This window comes from Acipenser ruthenus, chromosome 25 (genome assembly GCF_902713425.1).
Source record: "Acipenser ruthenus chromosome 25, fAciRut3.2 maternal haplotype, whole genome shotgun sequence".
In the NCBI taxonomy this organism is placed as follows: Eukaryota; Metazoa; Chordata; class Actinopteri; order Acipenseriformes; family Acipenseridae; genus Acipenser; species Acipenser ruthenus.
Window position 1 is genome coordinate 3,936,301 of NC_081213.1, and position 26,141 is coordinate 3,962,441.

The 26,141-nt window shown below is 36.8% G+C and overlaps 2 protein-coding genes across 6 annotated transcripts; one reads left to right on the forward strand and one right to left on the reverse strand.

Moving 5' to 3' along the window:
* Positions 1 to 890: 890 nt before the first annotated feature.
* LOC131701481 (centrosome-associated protein 350-like) lies at positions 891 to 15,862 on the reverse strand. Of its 5 annotated transcripts, none has more exons than XM_058999411.1 (9): positions 15,603 to 15,862; positions 14,811 to 14,952; positions 13,821 to 13,877; positions 13,472 to 13,586; positions 12,124 to 12,305; positions 10,857 to 10,992; positions 10,205 to 10,394; positions 7,573 to 7,781; positions 891 to 5,547 (listed from the first exon to the last, which is right to left on the reverse strand). In XM_058999411.1, the coding sequence occupies exons 2-9, from the start codon at positions 14,886 to 14,888 to the stop codon at positions 5,504 to 5,506; spliced, it is 1,011 nt and encodes a 336-aa protein (XP_058855394.1). In that variant the 5' UTR covers positions 14,889 to 14,952; positions 15,603 to 15,862; the 3' UTR covers positions 891 to 5,503. The 5 variants fall into 5 exon arrangements, with proteins under 5 accessions (XP_058855394.1, XP_058855392.1, XP_058855393.1 ...); XM_058999409.1 differs by having other exon boundaries at positions 7,542 to 7,781; positions 14,811 to 14,946; positions 15,603 to 15,792; XM_058999410.1 differs by having other exon boundaries at positions 7,542 to 7,781; positions 10,869 to 10,992; positions 15,603 to 15,792.
* Positions 15,863 to 16,642: 780 nt separating this feature from the next.
* LOC117964023 (splicing factor 3A subunit 3) lies at positions 16,643 to 24,482 on the forward strand. The gene is made up of 17 exons (XM_034906202.2): positions 16,643 to 16,895; positions 17,451 to 17,498; positions 17,750 to 17,802; positions 18,161 to 18,266; positions 18,393 to 18,465; positions 18,571 to 18,662; positions 19,011 to 19,093; positions 19,499 to 19,637; positions 19,784 to 19,852; positions 20,015 to 20,082; positions 20,329 to 20,436; positions 20,636 to 20,705; positions 20,807 to 20,971; positions 22,433 to 22,543; positions 23,263 to 23,353; positions 23,820 to 23,875; positions 24,160 to 24,482. Exons 1-17 carry the CDS (start codon positions 16,800 to 16,802, stop codon positions 24,235 to 24,237), a joined length of 1,506 nt encoding a protein of 501 aa, XP_034762093.1. The 5' UTR covers positions 16,643 to 16,799; the 3' UTR covers positions 24,238 to 24,482.
* The last annotated feature ends 1,659 nt before the right edge of the window (positions 24,483 to 26,141 follow it).

A 26,141-nucleotide genomic window follows, 5' to 3' on the forward strand; every position in this document is an offset into this window, starting at 1 on the left:
TTTTTTTTTTTTTTTCTTGGAGCACAATTACTGTACTATGGTTGCAAGCCCCTTGACAGCCTTGTATTTTATTAGGAATATGCAGTCTCAAAATGGGCACATTTAAAGCATGTAATCCTAGTACATAAAAGTAATAAGAAAATAATTACCTAAAATGGATTGATAGATTGTACATGTTATATAAACAGAATACTCCATGCACGCACACCCTGCATGTGGTACTATATATTAATGTTGTTTCATGCAACAGTAGTTTTAAACGTTCATTTTCATCGGATTGGTGACTGATCAATGAAGTTTCACGGTTTTGTTGGGGTGCAGTAGTTAAAAAGGCCCCCTTCATTTTAACGTGTTGTCCCCTGGGCAACTTCCTGAATAGGTTAACTATTAAAGAAGGGGACCCTTTTATAACACACACCGTTACAATGCTAGTAGGCGCTCATGTATATTGTGAAATAAATTACTTCATTGATCCATCACTTAGATGAAAGTTTAAAAAATTGTAAATATTTCCTGTCAAAATCATTGAAAATACAACCAGGACATAGCTCAATATAGCTCCCAGAATTAAGGGGTGCATGTGATATACAGAGCGTTAATTATATTCCAAACATTATGGTTATATAAACATAACCAAACCTAACAAGAGGTAATAGATCTGGAATACTATTTTTTTAAATATAGTTTTCTTATAGAAATATTCACTTTCCAGTCTTTAAAGGGGTTGGTGACATAACAGAAAAAAAAATGCATTTATTTTATTTTTTCTATATTAAGGAAAATATTAAGTTAAGTAGTCATACAAAGTGAGTTTGCATCCCTATTTCTCTCTTAATAAGCAGTGCCTAATAGAAAAGTGTATTCATCATATTAAAAACAAGTGGCACCTGACAAGGAAATTATACCTGTGAAACCTACAGAATAAACTGTACTCAGCTGGTTTCAAGTCTTAGAAAATATAAAACAAATTATTTATTAGTTATTTTCGAAAGTTGCAATATTAAACAATATACATATATATTTAGTACACAATATAAAATACTGAATATGTTTTTTTTGTATTCTTGTTTGAAGACTTGAGGACTAGTTGGCTATACAAATCTTTCTCATACATTGTTACAGAACCTGCGGAAAAGTACAAAATATTCAAAATTGTTGCATTTAATACTGGTAAGCTGGTTGCAATATGAGAGATAGGCACACTAATTTGAATACAAGGGACTAGTACCAGGAAGAAAGATACTGGTGAATGAAACACTATGCAGTGCTGGCAAAAAGCCGGCATTGATAATTACAGTCAGCTACCCTCTATCTTGAAGGATGTATGTTTTTATTCTGATCACTTCCTTGTTTCTGTAATGTAGTCATATGCAAATAAGGGAAACAATTCCTACACCGATATACAGTTCAGCAGTTTAATACTTTAGATGCAGTTTTTGATTTGCATAGAAAGTTGTTCCTAATCATTTTTCAGGATTTTTTTTTTTAGTAACATCAAAGACAAAGATGTAAGCATTGCACTCAATGATCTAAACAGTGAAACGTGTGGTTTATAAATTAAAGGGTGACAATATTACGATGCAAGTTCATTACAATCCTTGACTCTGGAACTCTCTTCCCATCATAGGCTCTGGTTCAGGGGGTGTTTTATTTTCGAATGGCTTTTCAAATGTTTCTTTATGAAAGCCCTCTGGTTGTGAAAAGCCCATAAACACGGTCAGTTGTACACTAACATATAATTCCTTGGTGTTTATACAGCCTTCTATAGTTCATTCTTCAATTTGCCTGTTTACATTACTCTACTTACATTTTAATCATAAGAGCACAATTCGATTGTTACTCATCCAGTAAAGGCACTATTGCCCTGGAGGGCAGGGTGGGTCATACGATTAGATCTTGCTGATTTGAATCCTAGTCGTGCAGAGTTCCTAATCTTGTACTGGCCTTTGTGCTTCACCTCAATGCTCTGCTGTGACCCCTACTGGTCAGATGCACAACAAGTTCAGGGCTGGGTCGCCTGGGTTCAGTTGCTTTGATTAGGCCTGGCACGTAAAAAGAGCTGATTGGCTGGAACACGTGAATGAAGGTCTCTCCTGATTGGTGATTGGTAATTGGTAGCAGCGTTGAGGTGACATACGAATTGGGTATTGCAAATTGGGCAGAAAAAAAACGGGGTAAAATTGATAACATAATTAAACATCTGATTGTGTGTTTTTAGGTCAAATGAGGATGCCTCAAGGTTAAAAAATCTGTGGACTTAAATTATATCAATTCTATCACTGGATTTGAATAAATGCAAGGGAGATGCCACAATGAGATTCTCTCAGTAGATTTGAGTAATATGCTTGATCTCTCAACACTTAAACAGACATCTTCTTTGAATGAGTAGTTGCTGCCTATGTACATTTTCTAAAAAAAAAATTTATGAAAAATAATAATAATACAATGCAGACTACTGCTTTCAATATTATCCCCACGTGATACTTCAACTTGAACACAACCAACACACGTTTCAGCATGAAAGATAGTCTTCTATATGTTAACTCAAGAGCTTACAAAAACTGCCATTTACAACAACACTACCTTTCTATGTTTGTCTGGGAGCCCTGGTCTTGTCTGAGCACGTTCTCGACACCTGTGTATATTCAAATGAGGCTCAGGATGAAAAGAGGATTTTATGTTTGGACTTGTTCATGTCTGTGTGCAGTGATTTTGTGCAATAAAAAAGTACACCGTTCTGCTGCTCTTTAACACTTCTCCTTGAAATGCCTTAGGTCTGGGGTTAGGATGAGGTAATGTTGGAAAACACTTATTAAAAGGATTGTCTCTATGCTTGCTCAGGAATCGATCCCTGTTGTAGGTGGCGAGTTTCAAAGATTCCTTGGAAGTAGGGAATCAAAAGATACCTTGTGAATGATCATCCTATCCATGTGAATTATAACCCAACTTGAAAGTGTTACAGAAAAGCAAGTTTACAAGATACGCATTACGTTACCTTTGCTGTTTCACATGGTCCATATCACAGCATTATATTTTTAACCCTATTGTCAACCCTGTTGACATTTTTACTCACACATCATGGGGTCATAAATCACCTGAGCAATATATTTTTCAACATTTACTCGAGAGAACTCGCCAGTTTAGAATAAAGTAAAACAAAAACAAACAAACAAAAGGAATTCCCTAGATGATTTACCTTTGATGTATGAATAAAAATATCAAAACAATTGAAAAAAATGTGTGCCATGTGGGGGGCTCTGTAACACTTTAAGGACTATTTTAAGGATAGTTTTGTTAAAGCCTATTTTGTGTACCTGTTTCATAACCAAGACTCTGACACACGCATCGTGGATTTAGGATCTTCATGCAATCAGAAAAGCCTTGTCATCTAATCCCAGCTGGGCTGTAGTAGTTTCTGTAATAGGTTTACATACATGCCAATAGTCCCTATATGGTCAGGGCAGTCCCGATTTTCAAGCAAAATGTCCCGCGTCCCGATGCTTAGGAAGAAAATCCCGATATTTAGTCCTTTGGAAATTCTTCACAGCTCTAGGGTGTTCGCTCTCGTGCCCGTAGTGTTTCTTCTTTCTCTTTCTTTAGTGGCTGCTGACCCTTGTCAATGCACTTCCTTGCAGGGATTGTGTGTGAGATTGTGTGCACATGTGGAGGCTGTGTGGTCCAGTGGTTAAAGAAAAGGGCTTGTAACCAGGAGGTCCCCGGTTCAAATCCCACCTCAGCCACTGACTCACTGTGTGACCCTGAGCAAGTCACTTAACCTCCTTGTGCTCCGTCTTTCGGGTGAGATGTAATTGTAAGTGACTCTTCAGCTGATGCATAGTTCACACACCCTAGTCTCTGTAAGTTGCCTTGGATAAAGGCGTCTGCCAAATAAACAAATAATAATAATAACATGACCCGATCTCAGTTTATTGACACATTTCATATCCAGTCATATTGGAAAAGCATATTGTTTCCTCCCTGGTGCTGCAATTTGATTGTATGATTCAGAGTATAATGTGGGAGCCAATGGAACGTGTGAACATTTAGTTAGCTATTCAAATGTTGGCAAGTATGGTTACCTATCCATAGACTAGTGCCAGATGCCTCAGACTGATTATGCTGTTGAGAGACAAAATCTATGTTGTTCTAACGCTGTGTAAGCAAGAGTGAAAATGTACTGTGTAAAGAAATACCTTATAGACCTTGCTGTTGCTGTATTGGTATATGTATTTGTATAGTCTATTGTACTAGTGTAAATATATGTCCTTAGTACATGTAAGTCAGCAGAACTGGTTTAGGCGGTCAAAAGGAAAGTTATGGAAAGGAAGTAGCAGCTGGAATTGAGTTTGAAAAACAAATGCTCTAAATAAGAGTAGTGTTAGACCTCTTGTTAGATTCAGAGGGACTGTTGAAGAAAGACTGCTCCCTGAATAGAATACAATAAGAATTGTATTCTATTCCTTGCATTGCTGGCTGTTCTCTATAACTTTAATAAAGCATTAGTATTAAACTGACTCAATGTTGTATTGAGCGAATCATTCTGCGTTAACCCATTCCAGAAACTCACCACTTAACAATGCCAAAGCTGTCTCCTTTTGTGAGTGGAGTTCTGTCTTTATGAAGGACTTCTTTCATTTTTATTTTCTTGTATACGGAAGTATCTGCTAGCCAAACACCTGACAGTAACTTGTGTCCATTGCTGTATTTTAGTATTTGTTTTATTTTTATTTATTTATTTTAGATATTGTTTTCATTGACATTCCTCGTCTGCGTTTTTTTGCAAGTTTGTTTCTGATGCAGTTCCCCTGTTAGAAATTAAAAAACACCCTAACCCTGCCAAAGGGCAGCTACGGAGAGAGAAAGACAGTGTGTCTGCAGGCGTGCAAGGTGTACATTGTACTGAAGGGATACATGACCATTCCTTCAGTATCACTTCAAAAAACCAGAGAAGTTCAGAGCAGAATTCTGCAGAGAACGGTGTTCTCCAGGATGGCCCATGAAGTGTCATCATTTTTTACACTGGTCCTCGTAAATGCCAGTCATTGTACAGTCTTGGATACAGGAAGTACCGCCCCTAATTACATTCCGTTAGGTGACGTCTTCTGTCTGGGCCAGTCTTGGGCTGTCCATGTCTTTGAAGCTGACCTCCATAACCAGTGATCTGAGTTTCATGTGGGGACACTGTAGTTGTCCCATATTAGTGCATGTCTAAATGTTCTTCCAACGCTTCCATTTTCATTTCAGATTAATTGTTTACCAATGTACTTTGTATCTGAAGAAATCCTGCTTGAAGTGTGTTTGTCTTGTTTTCATTCTACGAACCCCAATAGGATGAATGCATCTCCTGTCATAATTCCAACAAAACAGTATGATCCGGGTAGTAATCTGATCGTAATGAAGCATCGTACTTCAGTCTGTACTTCTAAATCATTTCTGATTTTCACTTAAGGCATCCAGTCTGACAGTATATTGGATAGGCTTACATAGCTTTACTCCCAAGCCATTAAAAGTTTGTTGAAGCTGACAAAGACTCCATGGCCAGGCTTGCTGTTAAGAAATAAAACAAGAAGGCATTAATAAAAAGGTTCTAAATTGTATGTTTTATTACCAGAGTCAATAAACACCCTCATTGTATTACACAGTGAATCACAGTAAATTAACCAGATTGTGGGGGCATCCTGCCCAGCTGTGGCCATCTGCCTCACACCAGTCAGCTGGTGGCCCATCTGGACAGGACCTCCACCGATGATCCACCTTCCCGCACCAAGAGCACCAGGGAAAAAGGCTGGCTGGGTCCTCCAGCTGGGGTGGCAGCAGCTTGCTGTCGCTGCTGCCGCTGCCTGCTTCTTCTGCCCATTTTCTTTTTTTTCCCCCCCAAAAAAAAAAAAAAAAAACCACCACACACACCATACAATTCAAAAAAACAAAAAAACAAAAAATATATATACTGCCCTGAGCCTCCAGGTAGCGTTGTCCAACTTCTGAGCACCAAATGTGACAGGATGACAGAGGTTGAGACTCAGAGACAGTTTGAAAGTTCAAAATAAAGTTTTTAAGAAACAAAAATACAAAATAAACAGGCACAAGGGCCAAACAAAAAGGTTTCAAACATAAAATAAACACAAAACAAAACTTACAAAAATAAAGGTTTCCAGGCTGGGCGTTGCCTTCACCGGATTCAAAACTTAACAAAACAGCACACACAGAAAACCGCTTCTTCTCCTTCCAGAACTCTCCCTCCCAAATGAGAGGCTGAGGCCTCCTTTTATGCCAGGTGGCTGGGTCCTTAATTGGATGATTAATTAACTGATTGCTCCCACCTGACACAATCAATCTGGGCAGGGAGGAGAATTTAACTCCTTCCCTGCCAGTATTTCTAAGGGCAGAGCCCTGCTCTGCCACAGTTCCTAATATTTAGGGTTTTTCTAACCTGTTTCTTTCTAACGTATCATGTGTGTTGTGAATGATGCACTAAAGCCCATAGCTGAAGGCTTGAGCACTGAAGCCTGTGTAACGTTAATATGCTTCCCCAACATTTTGAAATGCATCTTAATCATACTAAGAAGGTTTGAAAATGACCGCAAGTTGGCTGTAAGCGTGCATACGCTGTAAACTCAATATAATACAACACACTGAAACCGCTTACAAGCAACCTTTCATGTCAAAATTCTGCCCATGTGGAACAGCACTAACACAGCAACCTAATTTGGCAATCCACTCAGCCACTCTTAAGAGCACTCAGGTCCTGAAACTTGGCATTAGTAAAGCACTGCAACACTAATCCATTAGCCATTCACTGTCAGGTATGGCTTTGAAACACAGTGACTCGCTTTAGAATTGGAACTGGAAATTTAGGAACGGTATTGTCCATACAGTGTATACTACTATTCTGTCTATTTCTTAAGCTAATAAGTCAATACATATTTTGATTATGGGAATTAGTGTGGATAGCGGGGCCATAAATCTTCATAAAAGTAGATTTGCATAAATTTCTTGGCAGAATCAGCACACTTTAAGGACTGCATCTTTCAACATGTTGGCAGTTAATAATGGTATGTGACCCTGTATGCTTATTTTTAGCTTCTTAAAGCAAGTAATGACACTTTATAATCACACACCCTAGTCTCTGTAAGTCGCCTTGGATAAAGGCAAACAGCAAAGAGTCGGAAGATTTTCAACACAAGAAAATGGATGCAGTGATAATGGTGCTAATGCTTAAAAGAGGTGCCTAAAATTGGTTGAACATGTATTCTTATACATTTTATAATAATATTTTGGTCAGACTATTTCACTACAGATAAGAACTGATGCTGCATCACAAAAGTCAACTGTGCTGCATAGGCTTAATAACAATATCAAAATAAAGTAAAGGAAACCCTGCAACTCACATATCAAAAAATACTTGCCTGGAGATAATGCTAAGCCGAAAGGCGTAGTTTTTCTTAAATGTTTTTTTAACCAATAAAGTCATTTTTGATACGTGAGTGGAGGACTAAGTCACTACCCACACATAATGCTTTTTTTTTTATTTAGGTACCCACCAGTGAAAGTAGCATTGCCCCTCATACACACCATCGTGTTGTCCATACTCTGGAGTCTCCAGCTCTACCCCCAGGCAGAAGTCCTGCATGCCATTGAGGTATCCCAGGAAGCGCACTATCCCGGTGTTGATCCTGCCCGAAGGCAGCAGGACCCTCACTCTGTGCCCGATCCGCAGGTCCAAGTGGGAGTGTGGAACAAACACCCTGTTAGGTTTGCTGCTGCTTCTGGGCGACCCTAAACTGCAAGAGAGAAAACATTTTTAAACGGAGTGCTAATCGACACTGGTACCTCTTCTGATGCTCAGGCACTTGTTTTTATAATCATCTATGGCATTGTCTTTGAAGGGGATTGATAATAAAGCTAGTGTTGCCTTGGATAGTGTGCCTTTAATTATACAGATGGTATTAAGCAGGTTTGACAAAAACATATCTGACCTGAATAAGAATAAAAAAAAGAACAAAAAGACTGAACTAGGTAACGGCATTTGTCTCAGTTTCAAAACACACACTTGTAATAAATAACTTATACATGTATTTAACTCAGAGCTCAATACTTAAACAGTACCATATGGGAAGAAAGGAACACACTCTTTTTTATGTGTCAGTTACCAATGTTGTTATCTTAATGTTCCATCTTTCCTGTCATAACAGAAAGCCTATCCTATGCAAATTGTATGCCGTTGCAGGAAATCAAACAGATATTATCATGAGCACTTTTTATGCCTTTTCTGCATGGGTAAAGTACTGCAGATTATCCTGCGACACCTGGTGCAGTACTGAATCGTACTGCTGCATACGTTTGAACACCAGGACAGTGCGGACACAGTATTCCGTGGGTTCCTAGTGCCTTCTTATGGCAAAGAAAGGTCATGGTCATAAACTAAATTGAAAAGGATAAATACAGTGATAGATTTGGATCAGGGCAAGAGTTCCACATTATGATATTAGCAGGGTAGTTTTTCACCTGCCTGTAAAGCATTTCATCACCTGGGTTCATTTTATTTCACTTGGGGGAGTGGGCTGTTTGGTACAGGGTTTCTCCCAGCCCGTGCAGATTTCTTAAGGGTAGCAGGGTAACTAGCGCTGCACACAGCACAGATTTGCCACTGCCCTGCGCTCACAATAATATGTAACAGTTGCAGTTTTTTTTTAAATTATCAATGTAATGTAAAGCCTGGCTGTCTTATTTGTTTCTACAGCCCATTGCATTAATACTTTTACATTGCAAAGACATTTTCAAACATCATTACATGTGAACTAAAACAAAATGTTTTTACAGTGCAGGAATCCTCAGGGCTTCAAACTATCAGTTTGCAATTAAATAATACTTGTAAATACATGTATTATTAAAAAAAAATCCTCTTCCCTGTTCCTCTTGGCCTCTCCCTCTGTATTTGTTTTGGCCGGATGATAAGGAACTTAATCAGCAGGGTATTTTCCCTGAGCTTTCCCGAGCATGCTGTTTAGATTCAGACACATTATAGGATACTGTCTCAGTGCAATTACTGTAGGTCTATTTTTGCAGTACTAATAGCCTCTAAAAGCCTAATATATTGTTATTGGTACCTTTTTAGGTAATTGCTTAGACAGCCGACCAGTTCGTTTGCAAGCGATTTACCCCTATGCTAAGTTTACACAATTTTTCGTAACAGGAAATACAAACGGCTAACGTTACACCTGCTGGATGATTTATTTGAAGCATTTCAATGTCAATGTTTTGTTTTCTGTGTTTTAACTGATGTTTTAAGGCCAAAGGGTTTCATACACAAACGCTGTAAAGTACACAGAGATGCATGGTAAACCATGGCAAATGATGGTAAATGCAAAGTATAACCATGGGAAAAGCATGGGAAAGCTGCAAAATTACTGTACAAAAATACCATGGTAAACTTTATAACATTTTACATTAATAGTTAGACAGCTCTCTTCAATACACCTACATTGTTTGACCCCTCCTGGTTTTATAACTGAATATCCATGGACAGAGAGTAGTTTTTAGCTGAGCTGGTTCCAAGTAATTAAAGAGCTGTTACCCAAGGTTTTAATGATCTACTATTTTCTTTCCTACTTTTACTCTGTTGAAGATCTTTTCATGCTTTTTTTAATTTATTTTATTCAGGCCTTATTATTATTATTATTATTATTATTTATTTCTTAGCAGACGCCCTTATCCAGGGCGACTTACAATTGTTACAAGATATCACATTATACATTATTTCACATTATACAGATATCACATTATTTTTACATACAATTACCCATTTATACAGTTGGGTTTTTACTGGAGCAATCTAGGTAAAGTACCTTGCTCAAGGGTACAACAGCAGTGTCCCCCACTGGGGATTGAACCCACAACCCTCCGGTCAAGAGTCCAGAGCCCTAACCACTACTCCACACTGCTGCCCTTATTGTTATTGTAAACCATTACCTTCAGATTTTAAACCAGGAAACCAAAGCCACTTTAAAATTAAATTGTAAATTATAAAATGCAAGTAAAAAAAAACAAAGGAGTTTCAACAGAAGAAAAGCCAGTAAGGATGGGATTTTAAATCCTTGGTTAGCACTTCTTTAAGAGTGACTGAATACTTGTTATTGGGTACTTTATGTCTCCATACTCTCCAATGCTTGAGGGCAGTGTATATTTTACAATGTAGAAAACGAACCTGGATGTCATTGACATAGAGGAAGAGGGTCTGGAGCTGGCACTCTTCAGAGGCAGGGATAACGAGTGCTGGCTCTCAGGCAGGTCTCTCTGTGACTGGGAGCCAATGGAAATGTTCCGATTCCTGCAAAGCTTACTTTTCAATGACATCACTTCCAGGTCTACATTTTTACATGGAACTGTCATCCCATCTAAAAAGAGTCAGAAATATAGAGGGGCTTATTTATCCTTTAAGATGGTTTGAAAACTTTTTTTCTAACCAACCTACCTACTTTTGCTACCTGGTTATTTTGCTAAGAATTTGTGAATTATTAGATGTAGAGGTCTACTTTCATTAACTTAAAGAGCAACTTGGTACAAGTATGAAATGTTAGTTATAATACCGTATGTATTCTTCTTGTATGGATTTACTTGGTATATCCATGTATGTTTCAGTCATCACGTTTTGGTGACTTTAAACATTTTAAAGCACCCTGCGACCTCAAAACAGCTCTACAACATGTCTAACATCTCAAAGCACATTTGGTGCACCAAAGCGGGGTTTTTTTGGGGTTTTTTTTAACCAGGGTAGCTCTAAATCCTGCCAATGTCTTTTTGCAGCAGGGTTAATACAGCTTTAAAGGGAAGCAGTATTTGCAATGTGTTGTGCTTACTTGAAGAACTACCTTCGTCTGTTGCCATATCCACTTCATCTTTATCTGCAGTATTCACAGCAAACCTGTCAAAGCCAATGTCATTGATTTCCTCCTTAGAAAGATTGCCCGTTCTCATCTGCACTTCTGATCTGAGCTGAAAGAACGACAACAGACGATTTACGCAAATGATTAATGAGATAAAGGCTCTCTCTGTTGATGCTGGTTGCAGGCTGCAAGGCATAACATGCTCAATTGTCTAAGTAGGCGTTACATTCAAGGGAACATACCTTGGCTCTTTCTTTGCACGAAGACAAACCGTTTTTAACAAGTCTAAAATAGTTACCAATCCAAAACAAAAAGTTTGTGTACATTTTACATCTCTTAGTCCTAAGCACCATTTTCCAGGTTTTACAGTTAATTTAGGTTGTTTAATACCACCCGGTTAGTTTAATTCAAAATTTATCCCACACAAGCATGTGAATTTTACCAAAAAAATCTATGGCTTTAGAGTCGGTAGATACTTTGATGTAAATGTTATTGCAACATGAAAATTTCTGTGTAACTTCCGTACTACTAATACAGTACTAACATTAGCTTTACACTGTCACTCAGACTTGACTATAAGCATTCTCAGTGAATAGAGGCAGGTTAGCTGCTTTTCAGTCCAACCCCCAATCCTCCCACCTCCTTATTTACCTGGAAAACGAAATGATCAATTATTAAGTTGGAATGAAGTGTTACAAAGCGTTTTGAAAGGGTTTCATGCGCTGCAGTGCATGTCTGACAGAATGTCAGTGTTGTGTACTCTGGTATAGCACGTCATTCTTATACTAATATTCAATCATACCATTAGTTTGGATTTGATAACCTTACATTGCTGTTACCAGTACAATTTTTACATTTTGAGACTGTGTCTGTTCGTCTAGAGTCTGTGTGTCAGACAGGTAATGTCAGCACATATACAGTAGCCAGTATAATACTGTACACTATATTTAACCATAATCTTAAGCTTAATGCTACACCCTCCTTGAAGTCAAACCATCCACTGCCCACCATACCTGCAGTTTCGATAGTTCTACATTGTTCCACAATTAACCCCTTCATGCATTCTTTTTTTGTATGAAATGCTGAGATACAGACATACACAATGATTTTAACATTATTGGAATATACAAATTCATACACTAAAAAGAGCCAATGTGAAGCAATTGCTATTTTGGTTCTTCACCAATGTGATGTGTTTCCACAGTTTAACTGGGGGCGATTCACAAATTCTCTGTCATACCTGTTCTTTCAGCTCTCGCTGTTTTCTCCGCAGCTCCTGAAACCTGCCTTCCCATAACACCTTTTCTTTGGTGATTTGAGATTTCAGAAGCTGAATTTCACTCTCTGCTTTGAATAGTCTCTTGCGGACTAGATTACCGCAGTCGTGCGAGTTTGGTTCCTCTTCCTTCAGACTCTCTGTCTCTGCAAATGCACAGCTTTAATTAAAGAACAAACAACAGGTGGAGCAATACACTGTCCATAAAATCCAGTTTTCTGCTAATGCAAACCTATCTGCGTTTACTATACCAGTCTCATGGATTAACTGTATTGTGTTTTCTGTTAAATTATCAAAATTTTTCTTCCACATGATTGTATATTTCATGTTTACTTGAGTTGCAATATTTTCTAAATGTAGGTCTAATGTCCAGTGAAAAACATAGTGTGCTGGTAAATATTTTGGAACATGAAAATAATAAAAACATATTTTGGCAATCTTCCTGAAAGCATGTCAAAGTTTTGAATAAAGGATCTTTTACTTTTTTTTTGCTGTATTTTTCATTAAGCTGTTTCATTTGTGTGCGCATGTATTTGTTAATTAATGAATGTACAATCTTTAAAATTAGTCAACTTTTTTTGAGAGCTCTGAAAATAAATAGAACATGATCACTGATAATATAAGAGCTATTGGCTCCCCCTGTTGGGCATAAAAGGGTAGAACAAAGCAAAAGTTTTTTCAACACTTACATAACAAGTGGTTTGGAGGAGAGGGGTATTGCTGCAGAACAAAGGCTCCCAGGGTAGCTCACACAGGGTAGTGCTGGGTGCGTAACTCGTTATAGACGTCATCATTATATGCTACAGCCCACATGAGAAGGGTGATGAATTTAGGCACTAAAACTGAGTTTATTTCATAACTTTAAATACACACAATAACCTAAACCTTAGGTTCATGGGGTATTGGCCGTGGATTACTAATTAATTCTCAAAGGGTAATCGCTATGTTCAATGTTCTCCCCCTCCCACACCCTATTTCACGTGGGAGCGGTGTTGAGGGTGAATGAAACACGATGTAAATTACGAGTTGCGCACGAAGCACTACCCTGCAAGAGCTACGCTGTGGGAGCCTTCGTTCTGCAACTATATACTCTTGGTTTGGCAGGCCACCATGGGCCGCCAGTCAGGAAACAAGATTATGATACCTTTTACTAAAGAAATAATCGGTCAGTTATTGTGATTATTGTGGACAGGGGTGGGGTGCATTTTCACAAAAGTGTGTGCTACATATGCCTGACAGAGATTGGTTATCCACATTATGAAGTAAATGTGACTTATAACGACAGTATAGCTGCCAACTTTATACAGTATACCTTTAAAAGCTGACTTTCCAAGCAGAGGCTGTGAATCAGTAACTGTCTCTATTGCACTGCTCTGGTCTTCTGATTTACTTAAAGCAAGAGCTGTTAATGCAGGTACTGGGTTCAGCTGGAAAAAAAGGCAGAACGATAGCAGTGTTAGCTCAAGATTAAGCAATAGCAGTTCTTGTCTATGGTTTCCAGGACGATCACCACAACAACAGCAAATTTGCCCAGGGCCAAGCTATACACTAACACAGCATTGATGAAGACTTAACAAAAACAGTGTAACACAGGTTTCATTTTATATACATGTTTCAGCTACAAACAACGATACACAACAGAGTCTAGTTTTATTCTTTACCTTATATAAGTATTGTAAAATGTCCATCACAGTGTTGATATACCAAGATGCACATTTCTATAAGACATACAAACCAAGACACTTTTCATTTTCGAAAGCACAATGCATGCGTGATTAAAATTATACCTATCATTCTAATCACTGTGCTTCTTTACAACATAGGACCTGTTTACTACACACACACACTTGTTGGTGAGATTACAAAACAGATTACTGCAAAAATTGGGTTCAGGAAGCATCTGCCGTTAGATACCTAATCTGCTTAAAATATTTTAACAAAGCTCTTCTATGCCTCTTAATGCAGGCAACTGATGGTAACAAAAAGGCCTGCTTAAAACATTTTCAATTAAGACTGTCGGTAATCTTGAACAGAAAAAAAAAATCATTTAATATAATAAAAACCCTACAATATTATTTTATGCTTTTAAAAAAATGTTTCCCACATTTCAAAACCAGGCTGCAATTAAAAAAAACTAAACTTTTAAACCAGCTTCTCATTTCTCACTAGCTTTACCTTTAATATATTCTGAATAACCTCCTCTTGCTGCAGGAATAACAGGAGTATACCATGCGAAGGCAGGAGACTGGTTTGTTTATTTCTTGGGAGCCACAATTTAAGGGCAGATCACTTGCATAACTAATAGATTGGTCGTCATTGCAAGAGGGCGGGCCAACACAACTCCACAGTAGATATTTTATAAACTGTATCCTTGTGTACTTGCTCCATTGTCATTATTGTTTTTTTTTTTTCGTACAGAACCTTGGCACTGCCCTTGTACTACCACTGTTCTATACACGTCAATGTGAATTAGTACAGCAAACTGTATTCAGGACTTGCTCAAGATTTGTTGCTGTCAGATTCTTGTTCAACATAATACATACACTATATAATACAAGACTAACCTTTTTTGTAATGTCTGTATAGATGAATCACAGACATAGCTAATTTTTGTGGTTCTTTCAGTTTGAGTCTAAGAGTACTGTACCTACCCAAACAAATCTCCAGAGGCCGATTATCCCCCTGAACGTCCTTTCTATTATTGACCAGAATAGTAAAAAGAAGACCATGTTTCCTATGCAGGGGTTCGATTGAGTCAGACAAAACAAATACACCTGTGGTTCATTTCTGCTCCTAGAGAAATATCAAAAAGAAAAAAAAAAAGAAATCCTTTTCAGGATAGGTGTCAGAAACAGACTAGCCATCTGTTCCATTTCAAAACACCTGCCACGCACAGACAGCTTTTGCAGCATTTAAAATTAGGTTCTGATGATATTATTATTTATCTCGTTTTTCTGTTTACAGTTCATTTCATTGACTATATTCCATATTCAAGAAAACAAAACAAAAAAAGAACAATATCCTAGACTATTTAATAAAAAAAAATTATAAAAAAACAATCCAAACACATCCATCAACAAAAATACATAACACACCTATCCTTTTCAGGATAGGTGTCAGAAACAGACTAGCCATCTGTTCCATTTCAAAAATCCTGCCACGCACATGTCTGTAAGTCGCTTTGGATAAAGGCGTCTGCTAAATAAACAAACAACACACACAATGTAAATATATTTTTAAAATGTTTCTTATGAGCTCAAATTAATTTTATTTCAATCAATCATTTGTTACTGTTTATTATCTGTAATCCTACCTTATTAAAGCATATTTAAATTTTGTTTTACAACTTACACAGTATCAGAAAATGTATAATGATATAATACAGTATAATATATGCACAGAATCACACAAGTATATAATAACAATATACACCATTACTATACCTTATGTAACAGTTTGCTTTGAAGATAATCCTAAATCCTTACGCTCCAGCACTTGAACATAATGTAAAATAAGTACAAAGATTTTATGAATAAGAAAATAAATGTATTGAGTCAGAGAGACCCAGGCTTCCTGCTGAAGGGTGACACTGTGTGTACAAACTAGCAGCAGTTGCTATGTCACACTGTTAAGCAGTGTGTGCTTGGCTCTGGCAATAAATAAATCCTGCTAATCCTCTGGTCTAGTGCTAACTCATGATCCAATGGAACACATCCTAAGATAAGGAAATGTCTTGATTTTATCTCTCACTTTTCCCTCCTTATATAGGACCCCCGCCCCCCCAAAAAATAAAAGTCTATGCTGGTTTGTGGTGCAGGGGGTGCAACAGTATTGGCCTGTTTTACTCCACTCAGATCATCATCAGCTCTTCAAATGTATTCTTAAGCAAGCGTTTTAAATAACCAAGTGCAGTGGTTACCCAAAATAAAGGTGGAGGGGAGACTTTTTTTTTTTTTTTAATTAACCTCGGGAACTTTTATTTTTTATTATCCCTCAGTAGATAGTTGGCCAAAAGTAGGCAAAATGTTTAAATCGAGATGCCCCTAAATGTAGTTCACCAAGACGTTCACTATTTATATGTAGAATAACTGGATGTAATATTGCAAAAGTGATTGCAAAAATAAATAAATACATACATATTTTAAAGAGTTAACGATAACCTGTTTATGCAATAAATGCTAAATAGAACAAACAACATGTGCCCCACAACTCAGCACGTAATTTATGAGGATTTGCTTTCAAAGTGCTATTTATTTTATTTTTATTTTTATTTTGCTGTTGTGGCATACATAAGAGCAAAAAATAATAGTAATTTGTGTCACACGACGCACTTAGCTCTGGTTATTTGAAAATAAGGGGAAAACACTGTCTGCAACTTTTGAATGAACTTACACAATGCACTACGTGTTTATTCTCAAAATATATTTACTTCCGAAAGCTTTGGACTCCCCACATGGCCGGAACCTTTTATCTAAGGGTTTTGTTTCTCGGACCGGTTGGCGCTTCGTGACATTGCCGGGATAATACTTCCTGTAGCACTGTGGCGTGTTTGTTTCGTTCACAGCGCTGTAGTTTTGTTGTTGTTTGTTTTATTCATTATTTTGAATCTTTAGATACAAGTAGCTCCTACATTTTGAGCTATGGAGACGATTTTGGAGCAGCAGAGGCGCTATCATGAGGAGAAGGAAAGGCTTATGGATTCCAAAACAAAAGAAATGCTGCTCAAGAAAACGACGGTAAGTTTTATCCGCACATCTCTGTCTGTGCACTACATTAGGCCCCTGCTGCATCAGGACTCGAGATTGATTTAATAGCATCGGAAATGTCTGTTTGTCATCTGTAAAGTTTACTTTCTGCCAAATACGACTAGAGCTGTTTTACTGTTTACTGAAATATTCACCATTACTTTCTAAATCGCGCACACCAGTATATTTGGTTCGGGGACCTAGATAATACATCCTACTGCTCGAGTTCGACTATCGTGCGTATACTTTTATTTAGGGAGTCGGTTGATGTATTCGGTTAGTTAATGACGTTGCCTCTGTTGTGTTTGGTTGGTGGCATTATGCCATTTTCCTCCTTAACATTGCAACTGCGTTAGATGTCTGTCAAGTTCACAGTTAATTAGATTAAAACTAAAGCAACTTCAGGCTCTAGAGCCGCTGCCAGTAGTTTCAACAGTATATTTTGAGTTAGGTAAGACTTTATTCTGAAGAATATGGTACCTTGTACTGTATTAATTATGCAGAGCATCGCACTTGTTACGTTTTATGTTTTTGTTTTTTTTTAAGCTACGAGACCAGATCAATTCCGATCATCGCACAAGAGCAATGCTGGATGTAAGTATTATCTAACTTTTATTGTTTGTTATATATATATATATATATATATATATATATATATATATATATATATATATATATATATGTGTGTGTTAACCGTATAGATAACTGTCTATTTATAATTACCTTTTTAAAGAAGGAAAAAAAGTCAGATGTATGTGGTTTTGTTTGTTTTATAAATCCATTCAATATCATGTAGTGCATACTACCATTTAAACATGATTCTAAAAGATTGCATTGTTATTCAGAGGTACATGGAAGTGAGTGCAAATTTACGGGATTCTTATGAAGATAAAGATGGGTAAGTGGCTCATATTTCATTGTTCACAGTAAATACATTTTAGTATAACTGCTCGTTTTGCAGTCCAGCATATTTCCAATGAAGAAAAAAAAGCATTAAACATCATCGGTAAGACCAATTAGTAACCTGGTAATTTATGCTATTTGTGCAAAAATCTTAAGTTCTTTGGGCAAATCCAGGAGCATGAAATATGTTTCATAAATTGTTTTATATCTATGGCTGTTTATTTTGCAATTGAGGAATTTCTTAAATTATTTTTCTTGTTTTACGTAAGAAAAATGCTTTATTTACTTTATACAAAATTATAAATTTCTGTGTTTTGACTGTAAACAAAGTTGTGTATATTTCAATGTTCCAGAATGAGAAAGGAAGAGCTGAATGCCATTTCAGGACCAAATGAGTTTGCAGAGTTCTATAACAGATTGAAACAGATCAAAGAGTTTCATAGGAAACACCCTAATGAGGTGAGTAAATTTGTATGCCAGACAGGTTAGTTGTGTTCTGTTAAGCCATGTCTTAATGCCATTAAAGCAGTGATATTTAACCTACTGGATACAAGTACATTGCAACATTATTTTTTTGGTTTGCAGATCTGTGTGCCAATGTCTGTTGAGTTTGAGGAGTTAATTAAAGCTAGAGACAACCCCAGTGAGGAAGCACAAAGTAAGTGTGATTATTTAGTATGTCGCTGCATTCATTTATTTGTGTTTGTGTTGACAATGCACACATAGCAGTCAGTGTTGTGTAAGTTATTTTAATTGTTTCTAGACTTGGTTGAGTTCACGGATGAGGAAGGATATGGCCGATACTTGGATCTGCATGATTGTTACCTGAAGTTCACCAATCTAAAGGGGTCGGAGGTAAGAAACTGGAGCATTTAATCTTTGACTGGTTGTTAAGATACTTCATTGGAAAACCTACCAGGAAATGTTTTTAGTTTGTGTTTTCATGCTTTGCCTTCACATGGCACATGACAACTTTATTACTCTACCATACACAACTTATTTCAAGTTCATTGATATTTTTGACAAATACATTTTGCTATGAAAATGTATTGAGTTTATCCAAATAAGGCTGTTTATTGATAACATCTTTTGGAATTCAGTTGTAACTATACAATTTTTTTTTGTTGAAATTGGTTTATGGAAACAATTTAGATTTGATCTTATCCTGAATATAATCTAAAAAGGTTTTCATTTTTGTTTCAGAAACTTGAATACATTACCTATTTATCTACGTTTGATCAGCTGTTCGATATTTCTAAAGAGAGGAAGAATGCTGAATACAAAAAGTAAGTCAAATGTAAGAAATGTTGCAAGATTGTTTTTGAAGCAGTAAGACTTTTTCAGCACAAATCTTAGTATGTCCTATAAATTTAACTGGCACACCTGTTTTCTGTTTATTCTTGTGGCCAGAGGGTGACTCCATTGTTGCGCAGGAATAATTAAATTTCTTATAGACCTTTATAACCACGATTGCAACACTACCAGTGCAAACTGAAATGAAAAGGCCTGTTTCTTAACTTAATTTGAGTGTTTTAAATACTGTTCAAGACCAAATATACAACATGAAGGTGTTATTAATGTATTTATTTAATAAAAATGTAGGGCAGTGGTAATGGACTCCAGTAATAAACTACATTTGTTAATGAGTGTGATTTGGAGTAAACTGTATTTATTTGTACTTCTCCCTTTAGGTATCTTGAAATGCTTTTGGAATACCTCATGGACTACACAGACAGAGTAAAACCTTTACAAGACCAAAATGAACTCTATGGAAAAATTCTCATTGAGTTTGAAAAGAAGTGGGAAAATGGCACCTTTCCTGGCTGGCCGGTATGTTTGCAAAATTTAAAATGCATAATTGTTTTCTTTTTGGTTTTTTTTCATCAAATCTTTTGGAAACAAATTTATATTAACATTTTATAGTGTGTTTATCTTCATGTGAAGTGCTTGTAATGCTTAACTTTCTTTCCTAACAGAAAGAGACCAGCAGTGCATTGACACATGCTGGAGCACATTTGGATCTCTCTGCATTTTCATCTTGGGAGGTAAGAATCACCTAATTGTACTGTACTTGCAATTTAGGAATGTATATTGCAGGGATTGTGCATTCAGATATGTCCACTGATAAGTGGGGACCCTTTGAATCCCAAATCCTTAATTCATTTCTCTTTCTGTTTACTCTAAAAATGTCATGATCTCTCCAATAGGAACTGGCTTCCTTGGGGTTGGACAGATTGAAATCTGCTCTGATGGCTTTGGGTCTGAAATGTGGAGGGTAAGTACAGATTTTCCAATATAAAGGATGGCCCATAACTATGTAACCATTAACTTTATTATATCGGTAGATCTGATTATTTCTCAGGTTTCTCCAAGGTATGTTTTGAACGTTTGAAAATAAGTTTATTTTTGGCATAATGACATCAGTTGCATTAATATGTGCCAAATATGCAAGAGAGGTGATTCTTCTCTGGGCAATTGCTTCCCTTAATCATCTCCTAATTAAATGTATCTTCTCTTAAAGGACGCTAGAAGAGCGGGCACAGAGACTCTTCAGCACCAAAGGGCAGTCCTTGGAGTCGCTAGATCCGTCACTCTTTGCAAAGAATCCCAAATCCAAAGGACCCAAAAAGTAAGCAATCCATATCATCCCCAGTGCAAAGCACATGCTGTTCAAATGTATTGTAGCATGCCTTATCGGTTTCATGGCTGTACACGCATCTAAAAATAATAAACTTTAAGGTAAAAACAGAAAATGGGAATCAACACTGTTGCAGCAGTAGTTGTGTGCGACTAAAATGCTGTTTTTGCTTCTGTTAATTTACTTGCAGGGACACCGAGCGTAACAAAGAAATGGCTTTCCTAGAAGCTCAGATCTATGAATATGTGGAAATTCTTGGGGTAAGTTGCGCGTGTCCTTCCATTACTATATTATTTCAAGTTTACAGGGGGGTATCCAATTCACTTTCTATGAGTAATGATTTGGTCTCCTTCCTCTAAAGGAACAAAGACAGCTGACCCATGAGAATGTGCAGCGGAAGCAGGCTCGTACTGGTGAGGAGCGAGAGGAAGAGGATGAAGAGCAGCTGAGCGAGAGTGAGAGCGAGGACGAGGACAACGAGATCATTTACAACCCCAAGAACCTGCCGTTGGGCTGGGACGGCAAGGTACAAAGAACATGTGAAGCCATTTACCATGCCATCATTGCATGTAGCATAAAACATAATAACAACACATGCAACAGGTCAGCATGTATGAGCTCTGTAGTACCAAACGTTTACAGTGTTCTGCCAAAATGGTGTTCTGCCGAAATCATAAAAAAAAGAAAATTGACAACTAAAGCATCACCAAATATTTACGATTTAAGATTGTCTCCGTTAGGCAGTGTTTTACTACAGACAGTACTGTTGCACGTAGTCACCAATACATACCTCTCTGCAATAAACAGTGGCTGTCCAGCAAAGCACAGCGCTTTGACAAACTCATTAACACAGTCATTCTGCACTTTCTTTTTATTAAAGCACATGTAAAAGCAGGATAAATGGATTGCTTGTCTCTCAGTTCACTTTCTTGTTTTAATGTGTCGCTTATTTCAGTATGTTCTTTTGTTGTCAGCGCTATGCATCCTCTGCCTCATCTGATCCACTTCTGCTATTTTTGCTTTTTGCATACTTTGAAACATTTGTTTTCTTTTGAATATTCATAAACTAATTTACATTTTCTCTCCATTCCTCATCCACTAAAAATATTATATTTGTCTAAGTATTTCAATTTAGTTTATCAAGCTAGTTACTACGCCCAGCAATTGCCACAATAATCAGACTTTGATTGGCCAACATAATCAGGTGATAGTGTGTTTGTGAAGTGACTGAGAACTAAGTTTTGAATATTATTTGATTATATGTCTAAACGTCTGCTGTATCCTAGGAAATACAGTGTAGAGCTGCTTATTACAATGTCAGAGTCAAAATAAAACAGCATTTTATTTCAAAATATTGTGTATTTCCTAGTAAATAGTACCGGGAGATTATTGAATAATAGACAAAAATTGGGTATAAATCAGTAAAAACCGACGTCCAGTTAAACAAATCTTGTAATTTTTCAGTAGAATTCGGAATAAACCAGAAACGCAGAACAGTATATATATGTTATACCAGGAGGTGAAAGAAATTTGGGCATTAAATATATATAGTAAACCCTTAGGTTGAAACTTGGAACCCTATTTGCTAATACAATTATCAAAAATATAAAAAACAGCTGTCGCTTTAGTTCTCAATAGTCAAAAAACTATTGCCTTCTGTCATTTAGCAGACAATAGTCAAAACACTAATATCTTCTGACATTGCAGGTTTAAAACGGATATTGACTGTAGTTTTTTTGCCTTTTGTAGAGGAAAACTATTCCGCTTGGGTAGAAAAAGCAGCCTCCAGTGTTCAATAAAGCCCACTATCTCAACCTTTGGGGCAACAGTTTTCCACTGCAAGGCTAAACCCCAGTCAATATTTGCATAGTTGGTAAAGTTGTGTTCTTTTTTGACCAAGGTGTCTGTGATGATTATTAGATTTGGTAATGAAGACAATACCTTTTACTATATACTTTGAAATCACACTTCCCCCTTCTTATTTTAGCCTATCCCTTACTGGCTGTACAAGCTTCATGGTTTGAATATCAACTACAACTGTGAGATCTGTGGTAACTACACCTACAGAGGACCTAAAGCATTTCAGCGTCATTTTGCGGTAAGGGTTTTTAAACTCTAATCTTATGTATTTCCCAGTTGATGCATGCTATTGCTCAAATTTATGTATTTTTTGCTCATTAATCAATCTCAAGCAATATAAATGTATGATCAAGATTAATCCTGCATAAGGCTCGCAGCAAACCAAAGCATTTATTTTTTTTATTTTTTTTATGCAAAGTCTGTGTATAAAAAGCATGGTATAAAAATATGTTCCAGGTGTTCGATTTAGGAATAGGAAGTTCTCCTTATGTTCTTTAGACATGCAAATAAACTGTCTGTAAAGCTTTAATTGATAGGTTTGCAAATTATCTGATGGTGTGCTGTGTACCCAAGTCCTGACATTGATATTTTATTTATTCCTCTTTTTAATTACTTAATTTACAAACCAAGTTTTTAAAAACTAGTCGGTTAATGTGCATTAAGGTAGTGGCAATAGGAGTGTGACAATGAATTGTGTATCTGTCTGCTTTCTTTACATGTCGTATCATAATAGAGGGGTGTATCATTGTAGTTCACCAAGCGTGTTTTATAGTTGATTTTTGTCTTGTAGTCTATCATTAAATGATTTGATCTTATTAGGTATCACACAAGAGGACCATCACCTGTATCATGATGCATGTCATGTCCTGCATATTGTGAGAAGTATCGTGACATTAGTGTATCATTACACCTCTACTCAGCACCTGTAATCATTTGTATTGATCTTCTTGTTTTTAGGAATGGCGTCATGCTCACGGCATGAGATGTCTTGGTATTCCCAACACTGCGCACTTTGCCAACGTAACTCAGATTGAGGATGCAGTTTCATGTAAGCAGATTTTCTGAACTTCAAACACTCGTGGCTCGTGCCTTCATTACTTGTTAACTACAAAAGCTTCTACATATCAAATGGCTACGTCCTGCAATTGGAAACTAGGGTTAAAGTTTTGTTGATATATTAAATCGGTTAATATTCTTAAAGTACAATGTTGATTTGTGTTTGGCATCGCTTTAAGTTTTCACTTAATATATTTTTTTCCGAATGACTGCATATGCTTATCATCGTTTATACCTTTAAAATAGCTGCTTTGTTTTGGTTTATTTTTTCTTGAAGACAATTCAGGAAACACTCAAAGTTTTACCCCATTTTTTAAATCATACTCTTAAATAAAAAATAACTAATTTTACATAGTTTCTGCACAAAGATGTATTGAAAATAGCAAAAGGATGGCAAATAAAGGTTGTTTAAAAATAAGACAACATTATTTCATTTTATTGGATTGTGTTTTTTATAGTATGGGCAAAGTTGAAGTCGCAGAAAGCATCTGAACGATGGCAGCCAGACACAGAGGTGAGTTTGTGTTCAAGAATATTAATATTGAAAAGAATAGTCGTCTTAAAATGTGCAAATACTCAAGAGGTGAGCAAAAAAGCACCAAAACCACTATCAAAATTGTGTGTAACTGTTACTGAAGTTTTTTCTTCTGTTTTACAAGGTCTTTTCAGAACCTATGAATCAGATACCACAACCTGTAGTATATTTCTATAAAAAGTAACGGAAGCCCTCCTGTTGTATTGGAGAACCACTGTAAACACTGATCACAAGAGGAAGCTAACTGTGCATTTTATTTACAGGAGGAATACGAGGACTCCAGCGGAAATGTAGTCAACAAAAAGACATACGAGGACTTGAAACGACAGGGGCTGCTTTGAACAGGGCTATTGGAAATGGAAATTAGAATTTCCTTAGCATTTGTGAAGAACGTCTAAAGAAAATGTGTTTGAGGTGACATTAAAATTGTACAAGCCTGTTTTAAATTGGAAATATTTTTTTTTGTTTTGTTTTGGATCATAATTAAATCATTACTGTTACCTGCCCTACCCCTTATTTTTTTTTAGGACCATTATTAAAACCCAGATGTGTACAGTTGTCCTCAATAAAATTTATTTGGATTTTTTTTTTTTCTGGTACTTGTTGGTATTTTATGCAGTAATATTGCACATTCAGTCTTCTGGTTAAAATATTGTAAAACTCCTAAAACAGTTACTATAATGGGGATTGGAAAAAACAACATTGTATTGTAATCTCATTATTTTCCAAGAAAGTGATTTTCAATTAAGTGAGAACGATCGATACAACAGATACACACTCAGGATTATGAAGAAGTTATTTGATGCTAGATACCTCCACGCTTGTTGTGTAACAAGCGAAGAATAAGGAAGTGTCTCTTTACATACTATTCATATTTGCATTTACATTTTTACATATATCTAGAGAACTCCATTTGTGATTCGTGATACAGCATCACTAACCTAAATCCAGAAGCGTATTTTATAGCTGTAAGTCATTCTAGAGGTTAATGCTTTGTATGAGACAGTAAGCGTCTGTATATGCGATACATTTGTGCAATTTTTTTTTTTGTATTTATTTTTTGTTGTGTGTTTTTCCACTTCTGATTGGCCTGTGACTATTGTACTGATTTTTAAACAGTTGAGGTCATGGCTGGTTTTTTAAATTGCACTCTGTCAGTTCCTGGAGAAAAAGCATCAAGCAGGATTCTTGCATTGAAGGCTCACCTGAGTGAGTCTACTTATTTGCACTGACTGTCTGAAATCCTGGCCTCTGACTAAACGCAGAGGTGAGGAATAATTTACATTATTAAGTATGACGGTAATTGTAGGACCTGAGTGCAGGGATATCACAAACCTCTGTTTGCACAGGGGAACAGGTAAAGCGCTCGCTGCACTGGCTATGAGTGTAATTGTTGCTGCTGCGACCCGTCCTTTCCACCCACATGTTCCCTCATACTGTCTCAGAACATTTAATTTGTCCCCAGGGCAAGTGTTTTTTCCCCAAAAGCCATGTGCGCAAATAAATGTCATCTAGAACTACGGAAAAGCAACTAACACAAACAGTAGGCATAGAACTGAATATCCAAGTATCAAAGAATAATTCCTTATGAGTGTTGCTTCTGTGCAGTCTGCTTCATCAGCAAAATGTGCAGATTTGATTTGGTTAGAATTTTGTTCATGGAAAACTTATCGTTTTTTTTTCGTTTTTTTTTTTTGGTTATTTCAAATCAACGTATGTTATAGTATGTACACACTAGCAATGTTTAAATTGTGCATAAGCATGGCTGAGGTTATGTACCTAGGATTTAAAGCACAGTGCACACACAGCGCACCACCGCAAACAGATGAAGCAAACCACTTGACATTTTACATGGTTCGGCTTTTTAATTATAACTTTGGAACGATTTTGTCTGTCAAATTCAAGCGTGAGTTACAAACACACAGGAAATATCTGGGCAGCCACAAAGCTGAGCTACAACAACAAAAGACAGCCGCCTATAGTCTGTCTACCGTCAGCCCTGATTCGCGATCCGGATTCCGTTTCACTTTTCTGTTTTTAGTGAGTTTGACGTACCCGTTTTATGGCTACTGAAAGCACAGACTTTCTTGCACGAGTTACAGGCGTACGTATCCAGCCACAGTGTGTCCGTTTTCATCGGCAAGTAATCAGAATGTTTTCCAAATTGATGACTTGCCTTTCTCATGTTCATTTAAGCTGTATTCACCCGTGACTGGTTAATTAATGTCTTGTACATTTGGTTCTA

Coding starts and splice junctions, on each gene's coding strand:
- LOC131701481 (XM_058999409.1), bottom strand. CDS start 14,888: ATGGTCTTCTTTTTACTATTCTGGTCAATAATAGAAAGGACGTTCAGG. Junction 13,878..14,810: donor GCCTCTGGAGATTTGTTTGG/GTAGGTACAGTA, acceptor TATGTCTTATAG/AAATGTGCATCTTGGTATAT. Junction 5,548..7,541: donor GGGCAATGCTACTTTCACTG/GTGGGTACCTAA, acceptor ATTTCTTAACAG/CAAGCCTGGCCATGGAGTCT.
- LOC117964023 (XM_034906202.2), top strand. CDS start 16,800: ATGGAGACGATTTTGGAGCAGCAGAGGCGCTATCATGAGGAGAAGGAA. Junction 16,896..17,450: donor TGCTGCTCAAGAAAACGACG/GTAAGTTTTATC, acceptor TTTTTTTTTAAG/CTACGAGACCAGATCAATTC. Junction 17,499..17,749: donor GCACAAGAGCAATGCTGGAT/GTAAGTATTATC, acceptor ATTGTTATTCAG/AGGTACATGGAAGTGAGTGC.